Source organism: Strigops habroptila, chromosome Z, assembly GCF_004027225.2.
Source record: "Strigops habroptila isolate Jane chromosome Z, bStrHab1.2.pri, whole genome shotgun sequence".
NCBI lineage: Eukaryota > Metazoa > Chordata > Aves > Psittaciformes > Psittacidae > Strigops > Strigops habroptila.
In genome coordinates, this window is record NC_044302.2 from 19,647,420 (window position 1) to 19,663,307 (window position 15,888).

The following is a 15,888-nucleotide window of genomic DNA, read 5'->3' on the forward strand; positions in this document are numbered from 1 at the left end:
AAGACTGTAGTGGTCTGCAACCCCACAAGTGCCTGGCTAGTGAAGCAGTGGGGAAGCTCATTGTTAAATGTCAAGGAAGAGAAGGTGGAGCTGCGGCTACTGCCTTTCCCTCTGCACCTTGCCTGTACCGCAGTTGGGCAGGGTTTGAGTTCTCTGCCTGCAAAGCAGCGTGGAAAGCAAAATGCCACCAGATCATCAGTGGAGACAAGGGGCTGTGCTGTCTGCTGGGCTCTGCTGCTGCTAGGCACCACATGGCCTGAGCAGTGAGTCCATCAAAACCTGTAATGAACGCTTGCTGCTTCCACTGGGATGCACTGTGCGTGGATTTAACTGTGCTTTTTTGTTGTCTCCACTCTATTCTCCCCTATTTATTCTGATGCCCCTCACCATCTGCAGTATGCGTATGTATAAAGCTTTCACAGCAAACCAGTCCTGCTCTCCCCGCCTTTAATGAAAGAGCAAAACGTGTGCTGGATGCCAGGGAGCTGCAGCCAAAGGAGCAGGCACATGTCCTACAGCAGGCAAAACCCTATAATCTGTACTTGTCCATCACCTGCTTGGTTTCTTCTTCTGGCCCTGGTTGACGGCTGCTTGCTGGGGACCTGGGCTGTACTGTAACTGGTAGCACAGATTGGCAAAACCCCGGTGCGTTGGCTGCAGTTCTGTTTATTTGCACAGGACAGACAGCATCCTATATCCCTTGGCAAGAAGCAGGGGATGAGTTTTGGCACACAGAGCTCAACCTGAGGGCTATGTCTTTGCCCTCCCCCTTGGCTGTGGTGTGGGACCAGCCTGAGCACGTGCCTTGGAGGTTCCTGTGTTTATCACCTGGCTCAGATAAGTAGGGACTGTCTTTCCCATTTTTATCTCAAAGGGAGACTTCAACCTCTTGGAAACTTGGGAATAACTGAGCCCCTAACAACACAGCCCAGGCTGAATGTCTGGCTTCTCTCTAATGTCTGAGTAGCTGAAACTTTTTTTTTCTATCTAGATTCGTTTAGGAGGAAAAATAAGTATTTAAATGCCATAGAGCTGGTTTTGACAGTAACAAGAACTGATTTTGACAAAAGCCCAGAAATAGCCCCAGACTTCCAAGCCAAGTAATGAATCTTCATGGCACACGGAAAGGAAAATTCGAACAACCTTATTTATAAACTTATTCAGTAAATAGTTTTAAATAATGAGCATATAGTAATCCTAAACTGGGTGTGATTAATACAGTTTGAACCAGCCATTTAGTGGAGGGATGTCCAAAGCAGAAAGCAGCATATGACTAATCTGAGGATTGTAAAAGTACAAAAGAGAGCAGTAATTCAGGCCAACGAGGGGTACAGGCTGATTGGCACCAGCAGTCGCTGTGTAGGGATATATCCCTCCTAAGCTTGTGGCAAGGATGATGTGTCTTGCCTTAGATAGTCTTTGCTGTGAGATGTTAAGTGGGGATTGAGCAACGGCTGGGTTGTACACAGCATGCCGTGAGCATCCCTGTAAATGAACACAGAGCTGTTAAAGTGCTCCAAACAGGTGCAGTCAGCCAACACCCTTAATTTCCTCCATTTTCCCCCATTAATTTTATATTGCTGGAGAAGAAGGAAACCCTGAAAGGCAAGAGCGTGGTGAAAGAGGGGTTCAGCCAACAAGCATCCTGGTTTATTTCTTTTAAATAGCTGAGGCTGCGGCTTTTAAATAGCTAGTTAAATAGCTGGGGCACAGAGACCTAGCTATTTAAAAGCCTTTCAGGAGCCTTCAGCCATTATCCGTGTACTCCAGCAGAGAGAACTGGGCTCCCACTCACTTTTCTTTGAGCAGCAGCTGAGAGGAAAATGCACATTCCCCTGCCTGTCACCTCAAACACAAGAGTTTCACCCTGATATACCTGAATAAAGATGGGTAGTTAGAGGAAGGGGCTAAATAATACCTTCAGGTAGGCTTTGCTGGGGGGTCTGGGCTCTGGTGCTTTAAAGAATTTATTGCTGTTTTTTCTTTTAAAGCAGTAGCTGGTCAGGCCTTTTGGAGTGATCATGCATTTCCTCATTTGGAGATGAGGCATAGGGCTCCTGGGAAGCGTGTAAGGCTTGCATGGGGAGACTGGGCTTGCTGGCTCCTGTATCAGAGATGTTCAAATCTGGGAATGTGACCCTTATTGGGGCATAAAGTGCCCTAGAGCTGCCTGCAAGAGGCTCTTGCTGCCATGGGTGGGGGGAAAGGCGATTCAGAGCCTGTGGCCACTCCAGTGCTCTGGGAACCCCTTGCGAGTCTGAATTCTCTGGTGCATTTCTGGGTCTGAACTCAAACTTGGAGCACCTCCCCAAGTGTGCAAGGGGAGATGAAATTATTTAGTGCCTTTTTGGCCAAATGACTCATTGCCCCTGCTGCAAGTCTAGGTCTTGACCTGTGTATGTGATCACAGGAGCATCCCAAGGGAACATCCTCATAATATAGAATTACAGAGTTAGAAGTATTTGTCCAGCTGAGCACTGTGATTAGCTCTGTAGCCATGAATGCTGCAATACTCCAGCTGGAATCGCTGGCTATTCATTGTAGAGAGACTTTCTGGAGTAGGGGTAAAGGGCCAGGGTCAAGTTTGATTTACCAGCAAGAAATTTGTACCCTGCTGTGCTCACAAAGAGCTGCTAAAATCGGCTGTGGGGGCTAAGGGAGGCTGCAGAGGGGAGAGGGCATACAATACGAATACTCTCTTTGACAGAAAATGCCTACAGGCATGCTTTGGAGCATGGGCACCCACCGGGGCTACACCGGGGTGACCTACCCCCACCCCAAAATTCCCTCCTTGCTCTTCGGGCCCGCCCCTGCCTGCTGCCCGGCGGTGGGGGAGGAGGAAGAGGGGGAGGAAGGCGGGGGGGTGGGTGGGAGTCCCCATCTCCGGCATGAGGCCGGGCTGAGCGATGTGCGAGCAGGCAGCGCGGTACTGTCGGGCCGGCGTGCAGAGGCTGCTGCGCAAGCCTCCGCCAGCGCTCCGCGGGCTGGACGGAATCCTGCGCTGGGTGGTGGCCAGGATGAGCGACAAGGGCGTCGCGGAGCGGGAGCTGCTCACCCCGGGAGCCGCCGCCGCGCAGAGGAAGGGGACCTCCGTCATCCTCGATGTGAGTGCGACCCGCGTCCCACACCCCGCGTCCCGCACCGGCTCGGGAGCGGGGTTCTACCCCAGGTCCTGCATACCCTGGACCTGCTGGGGACAAGTTGTACCCCCGGTCCTGCAATCCCTTCCCGGCTGGGGACGAGTTGTACCCCGGGTCCTGCAACCCTTGACCGGCTGGGGACGACTTGTACCCCGGGTCCTGCAACCGCCGACCGGCTGGGGATGAGTTGTACCCCGGGTCCTGCAACCCCCGACCGGCTCGGCATAGGTGTGCGGCCCGCGTCCCACATCCCCCTGCCCGGGTCCCGCCTCCAGATCGGGATCGGTGTTGTTTCCTGGATTCTGTATCCCTGGCTCTGCTCGGGTCCAGCATCTCCGGGACCGTCTGGGCAAGAGGCTGCACCCCGGCTCCTGTAACTGCTTGCCTTCGTCCTGCACGCACTGCATGGGCACTTGGGGTGCACCCTCGGTGCCGGATCCTGCACCCCGCAACCGGCTTGCCGTCAGGGTTATCCCCCGCCGGTTGGGGATGGGGTGCAACCCAGGTCCTCTATCTCCTGGGCTGGCTGGGTGTAGGGATGCTCAGATCATGCAGCCCCTTTCCAGATCCTGTGCCCGTGGGCTGGCCGGGCATGGGGGTTGCAGTCTGGGTCCTGCACCCACTTGTCTGGATCTTGCACCCCCTGGACTGGCTGGGCACGTGGGTTGCAGCCTGGGCGCTGCACCCCTTTGCCCTGCACACCCTGGGACATCTGTGAATAAGGTGCATCCTGGTCATGCATCTCCTGGACCAGCTGGGCATGGGGGTGCCGTCTAGGATCCTGTAGCCCCTTTCCTGTGTCCTGCACCCCCAAAGTAGCTGGGCATAAGGGTGCAGCCCGGGTCCTGCATTTTGTTTTGACTGGCTGAGCATGAGGATGCAGCCTGTATCCATTATTTCCTTGCCAGGATCCTGCACCCTTTGGACCAGCTGGGTATGGGGTGCACCCCAGGTCCTGCATCCCATGGATCAGCTGGGACGGGGATGAACTGTAGGTCCTTAAACCTGCTATTAGCTTGACTGGATGGGGATGCAGGACTCCAGGTCCTGCAGACTCCCAAGGCTTGCATCATAGGTTGCCCCAGGTTAGCTGGGCATAAGGGTGCACCCACGTCCAGCATCCACCTCAGGTCCTGGACCCCAGCCCCTGAAGGGATGTAGCTGTGAGGGTCTGCACAGCGGGAGCTGGGCAGCATGGTCCTGGATGCCTGTGATTGCGTGGGACCCAGGGGTCCCTTGCCCAGGTCTGGGGGGCAGGCAGGGACATGCTTAGTGCCTCGGCTGCAGTATTTATAGACTTCCTGATTAGGGAGCTAATGAGGCTGTTTGCACTTAAATGAATTGGGAGAATGGGGTAGAATCAATTGGAGTGCAAACGGTGTAATTACACAGTCTTTCTGCAGCGTCTAGTAATTAAACACAGATCCTCAGCTTTGCTATCTCCTAGCTTTAAAAATAAAAATGTAGTCAAAGCAAAAATAAACTACTGAGACACTGGCTGTAGTAAAGAATAATTCACCTTCTCCTCAAGCCTCCTCAGAGTTAGGCAGTAGTAGCACTTCCAGGCAAGCCTTTGCGTTTTTTTCAATAATTTGCTGAATCTTCTACCACATCCCCGGTAGCCATTGGTGTGGGCTGGTGTAATAAGTCCAAAACCCACTACATCTCTGGGCACTCCAGGCTTATAGGCATTTTGGTTCCCTGAATGAACCAATGCAACTGTGTACTGAACTCCCAAAAGCAGCTTGGAGATCAGGGCTCTTGAAGGATGGTCCTGCCCAGTGAAAAGGGCTGGGAGGTAGGCAGCTGCAGGCTGTAGGAAATGCTAATTCATGGGGCAACTGAAAGGACAAATGCAACTAATACCTTTATGTCTTTTAAGATAACTTTTTTGGGTTTTCTGTTAGATTTTGGGGGGTTTTTCTTCTTCTTTTATCTGCCCTGAAATTACTGAAGTTTTACAACAATCTGGAATCTGGGCTTCAGAGCACAAATGCAATTGGGAAGCAACATTAAATTTATACAAAAGATTCCTGAGTTAAGACTGCTTTTCCAGCTTACCTTACAATCGTTAAATGGATTTTTTTTTCCCACTTTGAGGTTTGAGCTGAGAAAATGAACCATGAACTTTCAGAATACCTTAACCAGTGGGAAATACAATGGAGCTGGGCATGCAGCTCCTGATCCATTTTCCCTTTCACAATGGGACTGGGAGCCCTTTCTCACCTGCTGAAAGTAGAAATAGATGCTGGAAATGTAAAGCCTGAGGTTTTGGGGTATTTTTTTCCTCCTCCCTTAGAATTTGCTTCTCTCCTTTTCTCCAGTTACAATAAGAACATCAGCTGAAGCTGTGGCTTCACTGTAACAGGCTCTTCAAGTGCACCGTGAGACACCCCCTCCCCCCCCCATGAAGGATTTAAACACGGGAACATGCATTTAGGTTAATTTTCATTCATTAGCAGGAAAGTAACAAGCATCCCACTGAATCCTCAGGGATGAGAATGTGTTTTCCAATTAACTCCTTCATGTTCCTGCATTACGTGGATGTCCAGGGGAAGCAGCAAGTCCCAGCCATGCAGCAGTGCGGCTCCTCGGTGGGAGGGGATGCAGTAAAAGACCTGTGAGATTTTATATTTAACTACCACGTTTGCATGAGCTGGTGTGCTATGTAGGTAGTTCATTGGCATCTGAGGAAGGAGGGTTAAGCTTGGTTTTAGCTATGAATTAGATGGCTCTGATGCTAATGATACCTTAGTAATTTTTTCTTCCTCTTCTGTTCCGGCTTCCTTTTGACTCAGCCATCCTCAATGTGCTCATGCTGACTCCTCCATATTGTGAGCGTGGCTGGTGGGTCAGTACAAAGCTCCCTGTGCCCTTTCCACCAAAGAAACAGAACTGTGTTGGTGTGGAGCAAAACTGAGGGTGGAGGAAGAACAAAATACAACAAGGGAGCTAGATGCCTTCTGTCATCAACCTGGCTACTGCCAATTGGAGGGTGAATCTTAGCTTTGGGCTGGTTTCAATATTTTTCTTTCATTTTTCCTGTGTCTTTTCAGGTAAAAGATTAAAAAAGGTTGAATAATGTTTACTAGTTCAGCTCAAAAAAAAAAAAAAGGCAGCTAAAATTGTAGATTAACTAAACCCTGGTAACAAACTGATGAAGATATTTAAGTCCTAAGCAATAACTAAAACTGAAGAGGTGACAGATGCTTGTCAGTGGTGGTAGTAGATCAGGTGGAAGTTGCTCTAGGAACCTGGAAAACATCACTTTGCATTTAATGTCAGGCAAACTAGCATAAGGGGTTAAGCAAAGGGTTTGTACCCATCCCGTGCTCCCCCTCAGGTGTCTGCCTCTGTGTGTTTGCTTCTCAGGTCTGGAGTGCACACAGCTGCTCCATCTGCAAGAGCCAAAAGCTCAGGCTTGACAGCATGTGTAACCTGCTGTAGATAACTAGTGTCCATCCATAGCTAATTATATGAGTAGTAATGCTATGTTCTCTTTCTGCCTTCTGGGCTGCTTGAAGATGGCCTGAGCTTTTTTCTAAACCCAGAAAGAGAAAACCCCTTTACTAAAAGGAGGCTGAAACTGTCACGGTGCTGCTCAAATCCACATATAGTGATGGTGGCATTTCCAGTCCAGAACAAATCCTCACACATCACAAGACGTATGAAAGGAGAATATAGTGGGTGTGCAGGTAAGCCTGTATCAGATCATGTTTGCTGAGTATGAGTGAGCCCACATGCAGTACAGAACTGAGGTGGATGGTTCCCAAGGACTGGGAAATGTCTAGACAGGCATTGCTCTGTCTCAGTGGGAGTACTTCAGTGCTGACTTACGTACTTGCTCATCTCTTCCTGCCTTCATGTCACTGTCAAAAACCTATGTTGTTGGCAGGAGTGTGAACTCCACTGCATGTTAAGACCTGGTCAGTCACAGTGGCTGCAGGCAGAGATGCCCCATCTGGTTTAAACCAGGGAGAACCTGTTGGAAGCACTCATCTCCTGCTTGGCATTTAAAATATAAGGGTCAGCCTTGAGTACGGGTGAGCATCCCTGTGGCAGGACTGTGTACTCCAAGGGGCACTGGCATTCCTGCCTCCTCTCTAGCTTTGCTGATTGTGACTAAATGCATTGCTTTTCGGCTTTATTTTAAATGTTCCTGAAGAAAGCAGTGCTATTCATTTCAGGTCAGATGAAGCTTTTTGTTTGATCTGCACTGTCTTTTCCTGAAAACTTATTTTGACCCTTATCTGCCTCTTTCCTTCTTCAACAGGGTCAGAAAGATCATTCCAAATCCAGCTCTCTTGCTAATGGCTGCTCTTGCACACTCACCTACCTCCCAGATCTAATTTGCACTTCTTTAGCCCCATGGGACTGAGTGAGGTGTTTTGATAGAAGATACAGAGATTTTGGCTTGTGCCAAGGGTGCATTTGCAAACGTAGATCCAAGAATTGGCAGAGTTTTGCAACTGCTTTGTGAATAACACAATTTCCAGTGCAGCAAAGCTATTGCAGCCAAAAAATCCCTTCTCAATCCTCAATTTCTGCTTTGATCTTTTCTCTTCTGTGCTTTTTTGTGTGTTGATTGGTTGCTGTTTTTTGCTTTTTTGGATTGTTTTTAAGATTGATTCCCTAAGTTGAGAAGATTATTTACCTTCTCACTTCTCCAAGTGAATGGGGAAAGCTATCTTTCTCCTCTTTCATTATTCTTATGTGAAATCCATAGTTTGAAACCATCCCCATGAGCCATGCCAGCAGGGCATGGCTGGAAGGCAGGTGCAGAGTGAGGCTGTGCTCTGTGCATTCAGGGATTGCTCACGGCAAGGTACATTATGGCACAAAAGAGTCCAGCCTTTCTCTTAGGCTCTTCAGGGCTTTGTAAATGGGTGCTTGAAATGGAGCTGCACCCAGGGACAATGTTAATGGAAAAGTAACTTCTAGTGCTGCGTAGGTGGTAACAGCAAATGCATTTTGCATTTGCATTTTGCATCTTGCCTGTCTCATGCCACTTTTATTTAGGACAGCTAGGTAAAGTCTAAGGAGAAGGTACAAGTGAAAGGAGAGGCAAGGACGTGGTGTTAACTGCCCTTCTCTTGGAGTGGGAAAAGAGCCAGGAGACCTGGAGCTCTGTAGCAACCTTGCTTTGGCAGCGAAGCTGCTCCAGACAGGGAAATATTTGCACCCCAATGGCATATTTCTTACTGAAACACCCAAATCAAACCTTTCCCCTTGCACGGGGAAAGCTCATTAGCCTGATGATGCCAAAAGATGTCATCCAGAGTGGAAAAGATTCAGGTCATCACATTTGTGGATTATTACTGGAAAGAGCAACATAGAGAGGCCGTAGGATAAATTCCTACCAGCACCTCAAGCTAGAGAGCTAAAGGCCATACCTGATACAGAACCTTGTCTCAGATCCAAAAGAGGTGTTGCGGCTTGAAGGGAGAGGAACAGAAAGGAAGAACAGGAATGTAGGGACATAGTGAACAGATTAATTGGGTTTTTAGGTATATCTGGGTATCTGGATGCTTTCTCATCCATTAGGCTTTCCTTACACAGGAGACTTAAGATTTTGTTTGTCCTCAATTCTGCACTAAGATTATAATAGCAAACAAAATTCTAGCTCAGTTGCAGTCTATTTTAAATCAACATCATATTAACCTGCTGAAGGGACGATAAACTCTACAAACCCTGTAATAAATCTTAGGCTGGTTAGTGAAGTGCTTGTGTGAATTTAATAAAATTCCCAAAAAACCCTCCATTAAGCAGCCTCCAATGTTGCACATTCTCATGCAGGAGCTTTGAGAAGGCAGAACTGAATGTTTAAATTGAAAGCATTGGGGTTTTTTTAACGTTTATTATTAACCACTAGTGTTTTGAATTGCTTATTTCTGCCAGCCAAACATCTGTAGTAGCCCTTTGAGAGTACAGCAAAAATGTATATTTTAAAAGTCATTGGAAATCTTGACAGATGTTCTTCATTTCAAATAAAACAGTTTATAGTCATCTAAACACAGTAAATGGAACAAGTATGCTGCAGACAGCAAACTACACGCCTGTGTAGCCTATAAAATGGGTTAATCTGGCCCATATTGTGGGCATCCTGTGGGCTGACCATGCAACTTAGCTTGTGCTTCAGGAGACTTGCTTAATAGGTTTAAAATGTAGCTCATGGGGGAAATGGTTGCTGTACTACTTTTTGTACTGGATAATTTCTCATTTAAAATCTGAAAGCCCTGATGGTTGGAGAACTGGGGGTGACAGAGCGGAAAGAGCATCCCTGGTCAGGCTGTGTGGTGCTGCCAGCTCCTATTCCATGAAGCCTTCAGCTGTTGGGAATGGTCCTTCTCTGGGGTGGAGGCACAGGAAGCCAATTGCTGCCAAGGGCGTAGCAGGACAGGATGTTTCTCCATCAATATTTCATTGCCTCCACTCTTGCTGACCTCCAGAGCTGGTACCTTGGCTAAGTCTAAGCAACTTCGTTGTTGAGTGAGAACAGCAGTGGTGGAGTTACTGCAGGCCTGCAGAGAGCGACTTGCAGGGTGACTGGCTTTGCAGTGTTTATGCTGGAGGTGGCACAGCATCCCTGCTTATATTCCCTTCTTCCTGGAGCTGGTTGGGGCATTCCTTTCCCTGAACTTCCTGGGACCCTGGCACTGAGCTGCCATCGGGGGCTTGCCTTGCTGGGCCCTAGGAGAGGCATGAGGGGCTGCACTGTCCCTTCCATCACCAGATGTTACATCTTTCCCTTACCAAAAGCACTTCACATCCTTCCCACAGTGGAATAGCTAATTCAAGACATGAACAGAGAGCATCTTCAGGTGTGCGTGGGAGGGCACACTTGTTTGCTGAGACAGAGCATGAATCCTGGATCTTCACAGAAGCAGTGTTTTTGGCAGCATTACCAAGCTATCACAGAGTATATTTTGTCTTTATCAGCCTCCTGATGCTCATTCCAGTGCTCATACCTTGATGAACTGCCTGCCTGTGATGACAGATGTCTTTATCTTAAACTGCTTTCCCTCCAGGTGTCCTGTTTTGAATATTTTTGTGTGTGTGCAGATTTTAGGTCACCCAAATAAGTTGGAAGAATAAATCTTGCTCATCAGCCATAAAAACTAAACAGCTTAGTCCTGTAGAATAAACCTTAGCAGGTAACACAGCTGATGTGATCTTCCATCAATGTGCTCATTTACAAAGAGTTATACTTTCTAGGACTATCTGGGGGAGCTAAAGCCCTGAAAGGTTCACTTAGTGAAGCTGGACATAAATACTTCCATTTCTTAACATTTCTACCTTTTTTCTTTTTATTCCCCTCTTGCTTCCAGTGTTCACGGCAAGGTTGATGGCTCCACAGAGCAGAGCACTGCAGATTTCTCCCACTTTAAGCTCTGTTTTACTTATTGTTTTTGCCTTCCCATTCTCCCTCTGCCATTTGTGCTTAGCAGGGTGGCAGTCTCCCACAGGACCTTAAAATAGACTTTGCTGCTTCTGCATTGGACATGATGTAATGTCTTTATTTCAAAGCAATGAGAATGGTAATAGAAGTATGTGGTGACGAAACAAATCCAGAAATAATCAGCATCTAAAAAGAAAAGTGCCTCATCTGGAGGTGCTCATGGGAGTGTGAGGAGCTGGGGTGTCTAAGCCAGGAAAAAAGGAGTATTTCGTACGCTGGGCAGTGCATGTCGTGCATGGCTGAGTGATGTGTGCCAAAACTATGGGGCTTGCCGGGGTCCTGCTTGTCTTGCTTGGCTTTATTCTTTCTTCCCATAGACAAGCTGTGACTGTCTGGCCCTTCAGACCCCATATTTAACCTCAGTGAAGTCCGTAAGTATGGTAGGATTTCCAAAACTTCTGATTAATCTAAAAAAAATAAAGGTCAGTCCAAGAAGTAAGGAGTTTTGGAGCGGTCACAAGCTGTAATCCTTGTAGGGTTTTTATGACCCTCTCTTGAAGCTAGGACTTGGTGACTCCCACCATTTAGGTCTGGCTTCAGCAGAGGGTGTTTGCCTCTGCTGAAGTACACCAGGAAGTCCACCTTTGGCTTTGCCCTATGCAGCTAAGGAGGAACTTTGGGCAAAAGAATGATTATTATTCCTTAATTAAGCTATATGCGCTTAAATAGCATATTCTGCAATTCAGTTTGTCTCTTGGGATTCTTTTTTTGTGCAGCAGTTTCTCTTCTGATATTTTTCTATTTTTTAAATGATTTTAAATTATTTTATGACCCAGAAAAGAAGAGATTTCATTTTAGGGCTGATTCTGATCTGTTCTGCCGGTGCTTTTTTTCCCTCTGCAGGGAAATGTCTTTGTACAGTCAAAATCTCTGCTGTTGCTCAAATTAATAAGGTCAGGTCTGAAGAGACGATGACAACGTTTTCCTTTCCTGCACAGTTTAAGCATGTTAATTTTTTTGTAATTTATGGCCAAACCTGTGCAACAGCTATTTTTGGCAGGAACCTGTAAGATCTCAACCTTTGCACAAGCCTTTTGGTATTAATTGCATTGTCAGGGGTCTATTCCTAAAATGAGACTAGTCAGAGAAATAGCAGTTGTTTCTGCTTTTTCTCCCTGGCAAATTCAACTGTACTACACATTACTGCAATTCTTTTTTCTATTGAAAGGGCTATCTGATTCCTCTCTGTGGGCTGCTCCTCCACACTGTAGTTTTAAGTCTAAATATAATCTCCTTCCCACAGAGGAAATGTGCTTTTTTAAAAAGAATATTGTAAATAGTTTTAGAAATGCAGAACTGTGAAACTTGCTTTAAGAGATACTATTGATGCTAGAGAAATTGGCTGGGCAGGCTGCATGGCAGTTACAATTTTTTTAATGGGTATTTTTCATGTGTTGGATCCACGTTTTTGGCTTTCTTCTGCAAGGGAGATGGAAAATGTTGGAACTGCTGGAAGTATTTTGTGTTTATTTTGCTAGCTAACCCATTTGCAACCAGTTATTCCAAAGGCAACCATGTTGATATTCTACCCTAGCAGAGGTTGTCCATCATGTGGGTCTAGGGGTGATGGGCTGAGCCTTGGGAAGGGTGAGCTCACTAAAACACCTGAATTGGCTCCTGAGGGGCTGGAGTGTGTGTGCTCCTGCCCTGTGAGTGGGGTTGAACATGGTCCTAGTGCTGAGGGCTTTACCCTCTCAAAATCAAACAACATAGTAAAAATGTTTCTCTCTCTTTTTCAATTCTAGATTTTCAGAAGAGCTGACAAAAATGGTAAGTTTGTACATTCATATTTCACATTTCTTGATTGAACTTTTGTCAGTATTACTATTTTTCCTAATAGTGACCTCTAACTATTTAAATGTCTTTCAGCTTACTAGGCCTGATGCTCATAGGGTCTAAGCATCAGAAAACATTTCATTGTTTCTTTGGCTGAGATATTCTTAGAGCAGATGTGATACTAGTGTGCAAGTCAGCATGGTGCGATTCACCAGATTTGGGGCAATTTCACAAAAAAAGAACATAAAATAAATCACAGGTAAGTGAGGATCCACCTCTTGGAATAGCTTTGCAAAATTGACCTAATCTGTAAATATTAGTAATTTGGTTCCTGAAGGACTGGATACATGCATTGAGGAGCAACATGTGTTGATTTGTGTTTTCAGTCTGTGCCTATAGAAAGCTGAATAACTTTGCTGAGTCTAGTCTTTCCCTTAGGTCGGGAGTAACATGGAGGTTATATGGCTTGGGATCCTGAAAGGAGAGAGCTGCTCTGCTGTGAGGTAACAGTTAAGGGAAAAAGAGGCAATGGGTCCAATCTCAGGATCTCTCTCCATCCTGGAAAGCAATTTAATTTTAGCTCCTAGCTAATATCCCAAGAGCTAGTCTCTAAATAGTCCCTGTTGTACAAGAAGAAAATTAAATATGTGTTAAAACTGTGTGTGTTTGCAGAGGGACATGTGGGAGCAAAGGAGCGCAGGGGAGAGGTTTTTTTCCCTGCCAGATTTCGAAGGGAAATACCTGGTTTCTGCAGGAACTTGTAGATACATAAGATCACTGCCCCTAGGAAAAGCAGTGAAGACTGTTGTCAGCTGGCTGCCATATAAGCAGTAAATGCCCTGTTAACATGGGCATTTGGTTCTAACAACTGACACAGTCATAAGACACTGAAATTTGTTGCTTGGATGAGCTGAGCAGTTGTATGATGGAAGGGGAATGCTGGCAATGGGGGGAGAACACTCCAAGTGCTGCTTACAGGGAAAAATGAATTTGTGCTCTTGACACCCAGACTGTCATACTTCATAGCCTCCTGAGCACTTAATTGTTGCATAATTGGAGACCCGGAGGTTTTGTCTGCTGAAATATTAGATGCTGCCTCTGCTTTCTGCTGGCTCGTGTGCCTGCCCTCATGGAGCTGAGTGCTAGGGTTGCCAGCTTGTAATGAAGTATTAACCTGCCACTTGCTCTCCATCAGATGGTGGGGGTTTTGGAGTACAATTGTCAGTGTCTTTGCTGCTTGTAGATACTGAGCTAAAACCTGTGCTTAGCTATTCCCATCTCAGTTTGAAGTTGAAAATGCCACTCCAAGCTTTGACCTGTGAAACTGTTCATTGCTAAGCCCCTGTTTAGCCTCCCTCCTGCCAGACCCTCCTTCCAATTTCCAGGCCAGCCACCATGTAGGGCGTCTGGAATCAAAAGCAGTGATTTTTTTTCTTTTCAATAACAAATGCTACTCTGCTGAGCAAAGCTTGAAAAGATGAACTTTGACATACTGGTCTTGATGTTGTTATTTTCAATGACTGCTTTTTGAGCTATGCCAAAGGATCCTGTGCTTTTGTTTTTATTCCAATTAAGTTTAGAATAGCTGTGATGGGGCTGAGGAATCGGAACTCAAAGTACTAAACCTTGTCCTGGCTGTTGTGCCAATATTAAGTTTTTCCTAGGATGGGCGAGTAGAGCAGCTCGGAAGTTGCTCTTGAAGCTCTGGTATTCCCCACACACTGCAGCAGGATGGAAGGTGCTGCTGCCTGTTAGGAGCAGACATGTCTTTCCAACCCAGCCAAGAGGGCAAAGCTGTCATTTTGGTGGTTTTACCACATCACAAGGTCGTGGGGGTTAAACTTTAGTGCAGCTCTCCTCACAGAGACAGCTCTCCTGGTGTATTCGGTAGGTGACAGTGGCAAGACATGAATCTGGTTTTTTGTGGGGTGGATGATAATGGGGAAATGATGAGCCTTTGGACCTGTTTAGTCTGCTCTGGTGATGGGCCTCTGAGAGGACAGATGTATCTTTCAAAAGCAGGTGACGTTTACTGACCTGTGCCCTTGCTGTTGTTGAAACCCACCCAAATGTCCTGGTTTTGCAACCCTGTAGTCTGCTACTAATGACGATCAAACATTCCTTCAGTGTTTTAGCACGAATAACAGGTAAAGGCCAAACAAGGTGCTTCCACCAGCAAGAGCAAACCTGTTCTTCTTACCTCTGCCCCTCACCCTAGGAAAAACCTGCCCAGCTCCTCCATTGTCTTCTCCCCGAATGTTCCTCCCTTTGTAAGGCTTGAGCAAGAAATCCATATGGATAGCAAGCAGGATTGCTCTTCTGCATGTGGACAGGAAGACCATGGGTGGCTCAGGTACAGTGTGACACTTAAAAGCATTTGCTTGTCCAGCTCATCCAACCAGAGGGAGTTTGGAGTTGAGCAAAGAAGCAAAGCAGCAGACCCAGAGCTGACCTTGGAGTGTCCATCAGCCACTCAAATGGCTCCCAAATGGGAGCCCACTCAAATAGGCACCCAAATGCCTGTCCATGGAGCTGCTGTCCTGCACAGCAGACGTACCCTCCTGGGGGCCAGGTACCCCATAATGTAATGCCCATGGGGAGCACTGCTCACGGATGAGTGGTCTCTTTGGTTGGATGTGCTGTGCAGATATGAAAAGATCTTCACCCCTTTGAAGATATTCCCCTGGATGCTGTTTGTCTGAACATCTTTATTCTGTGTTAAACAGTAACATCCCAGTTAAAACACAGAGATGCTTGCATGGATCAGAGTAACTGGAGTTCTTCTTGTCTAGGTCACAAAATGCTAAAATGGGTGTGGATTGCCAGTGACTTATCTGCCACCCAGAAGCTGTTAATGCATTGAGTGTAAAGGTGATGGGCTGACTCATCAGAATACATAATCGGCTTGAGGTGGTATGAATAGACACCAGCAGGACAAGCCCTACCCTGGTGTCTGGCAGTTAAGTTGGTGGTTCATTGTCAAAGACAGTGCTGGGCAGGAATTTGAACTGCTTAAGGGTGATAGCTGTCACTGTCAGCTTGCAGCAGGTCTGAGCACTAGGCTTGCAGGGGGGTGAGGAGACCACCATTGCTGAATAGGCAGGAGAAGTGCCCCCCAGCCCTGGCCAGGCTGCTGGCTCCAGCTGCTCTACTGAAATTTGTCCTGCTTCTTCCTGAGCCTGGATGGGCACTGCAGTGGGGCACAGCTGGCGCTGTTAATGATGGCCAAATGTTCTCTGAAGAAAGAGTTATCTCCACTGCTTCCACTCTCATTGCTTGCAATGCATGTGACCTACGACTGCATTGTTTGAATAACACAGTGCAGTGCTCTCCATGGCACTAATGCTGCCAGGCAAACAGGACGCTGCCTTTTCCTTTTTCTGACCTGGATGACAGGCTGTCACAAAGCAGTCTGGAGTTTAGTGGCAGCTCTATCCCCATGTTGGCTCCTGCAAGGTGAGGTGGCCCAGCATATGTCAATCTCAGCGTGGCTGCTTTCCAGTCCCACTGAGT

At 47.0% G+C, this 15,888-nt stretch overlaps 1 protein-coding gene across 9 annotated transcripts in view; it reads left to right on the plus strand.

The window, feature by feature from the left end:
- NECAB2 (N-terminal EF-hand calcium binding protein 2) overlaps window positions 1-15,888 on the plus strand; it is a 108,787-nt gene that overhangs the window by 26,232 nt on the left and 66,667 nt on the right. For 4 of the 9 annotated variants that reach the window (XR_003994978.1, XM_030511362.1, XM_030511363.1 and 1 more), the window contains one exon: window positions 12,345-12,369. Coding sequence is in view for 8 of the 9 variants with exons in the window: in XM_030511362.1 (XP_030367222.1) it covers window positions 12,345-12,369 (25 nt within the window). In the remaining variant the exon portion in view is untranslated. Of the gene's footprint in view, window positions 1-2,879; window positions 3,105-9,715; window positions 9,962-11,098; window positions 12,187-12,344; window positions 12,370-12,457; window positions 12,879-15,888 lie in introns of those variants that run through there. The other 5 variants (XM_030511370.1, XM_030511364.1, XM_030511371.1 and 2 more) reach the window with 5 other exon arrangements.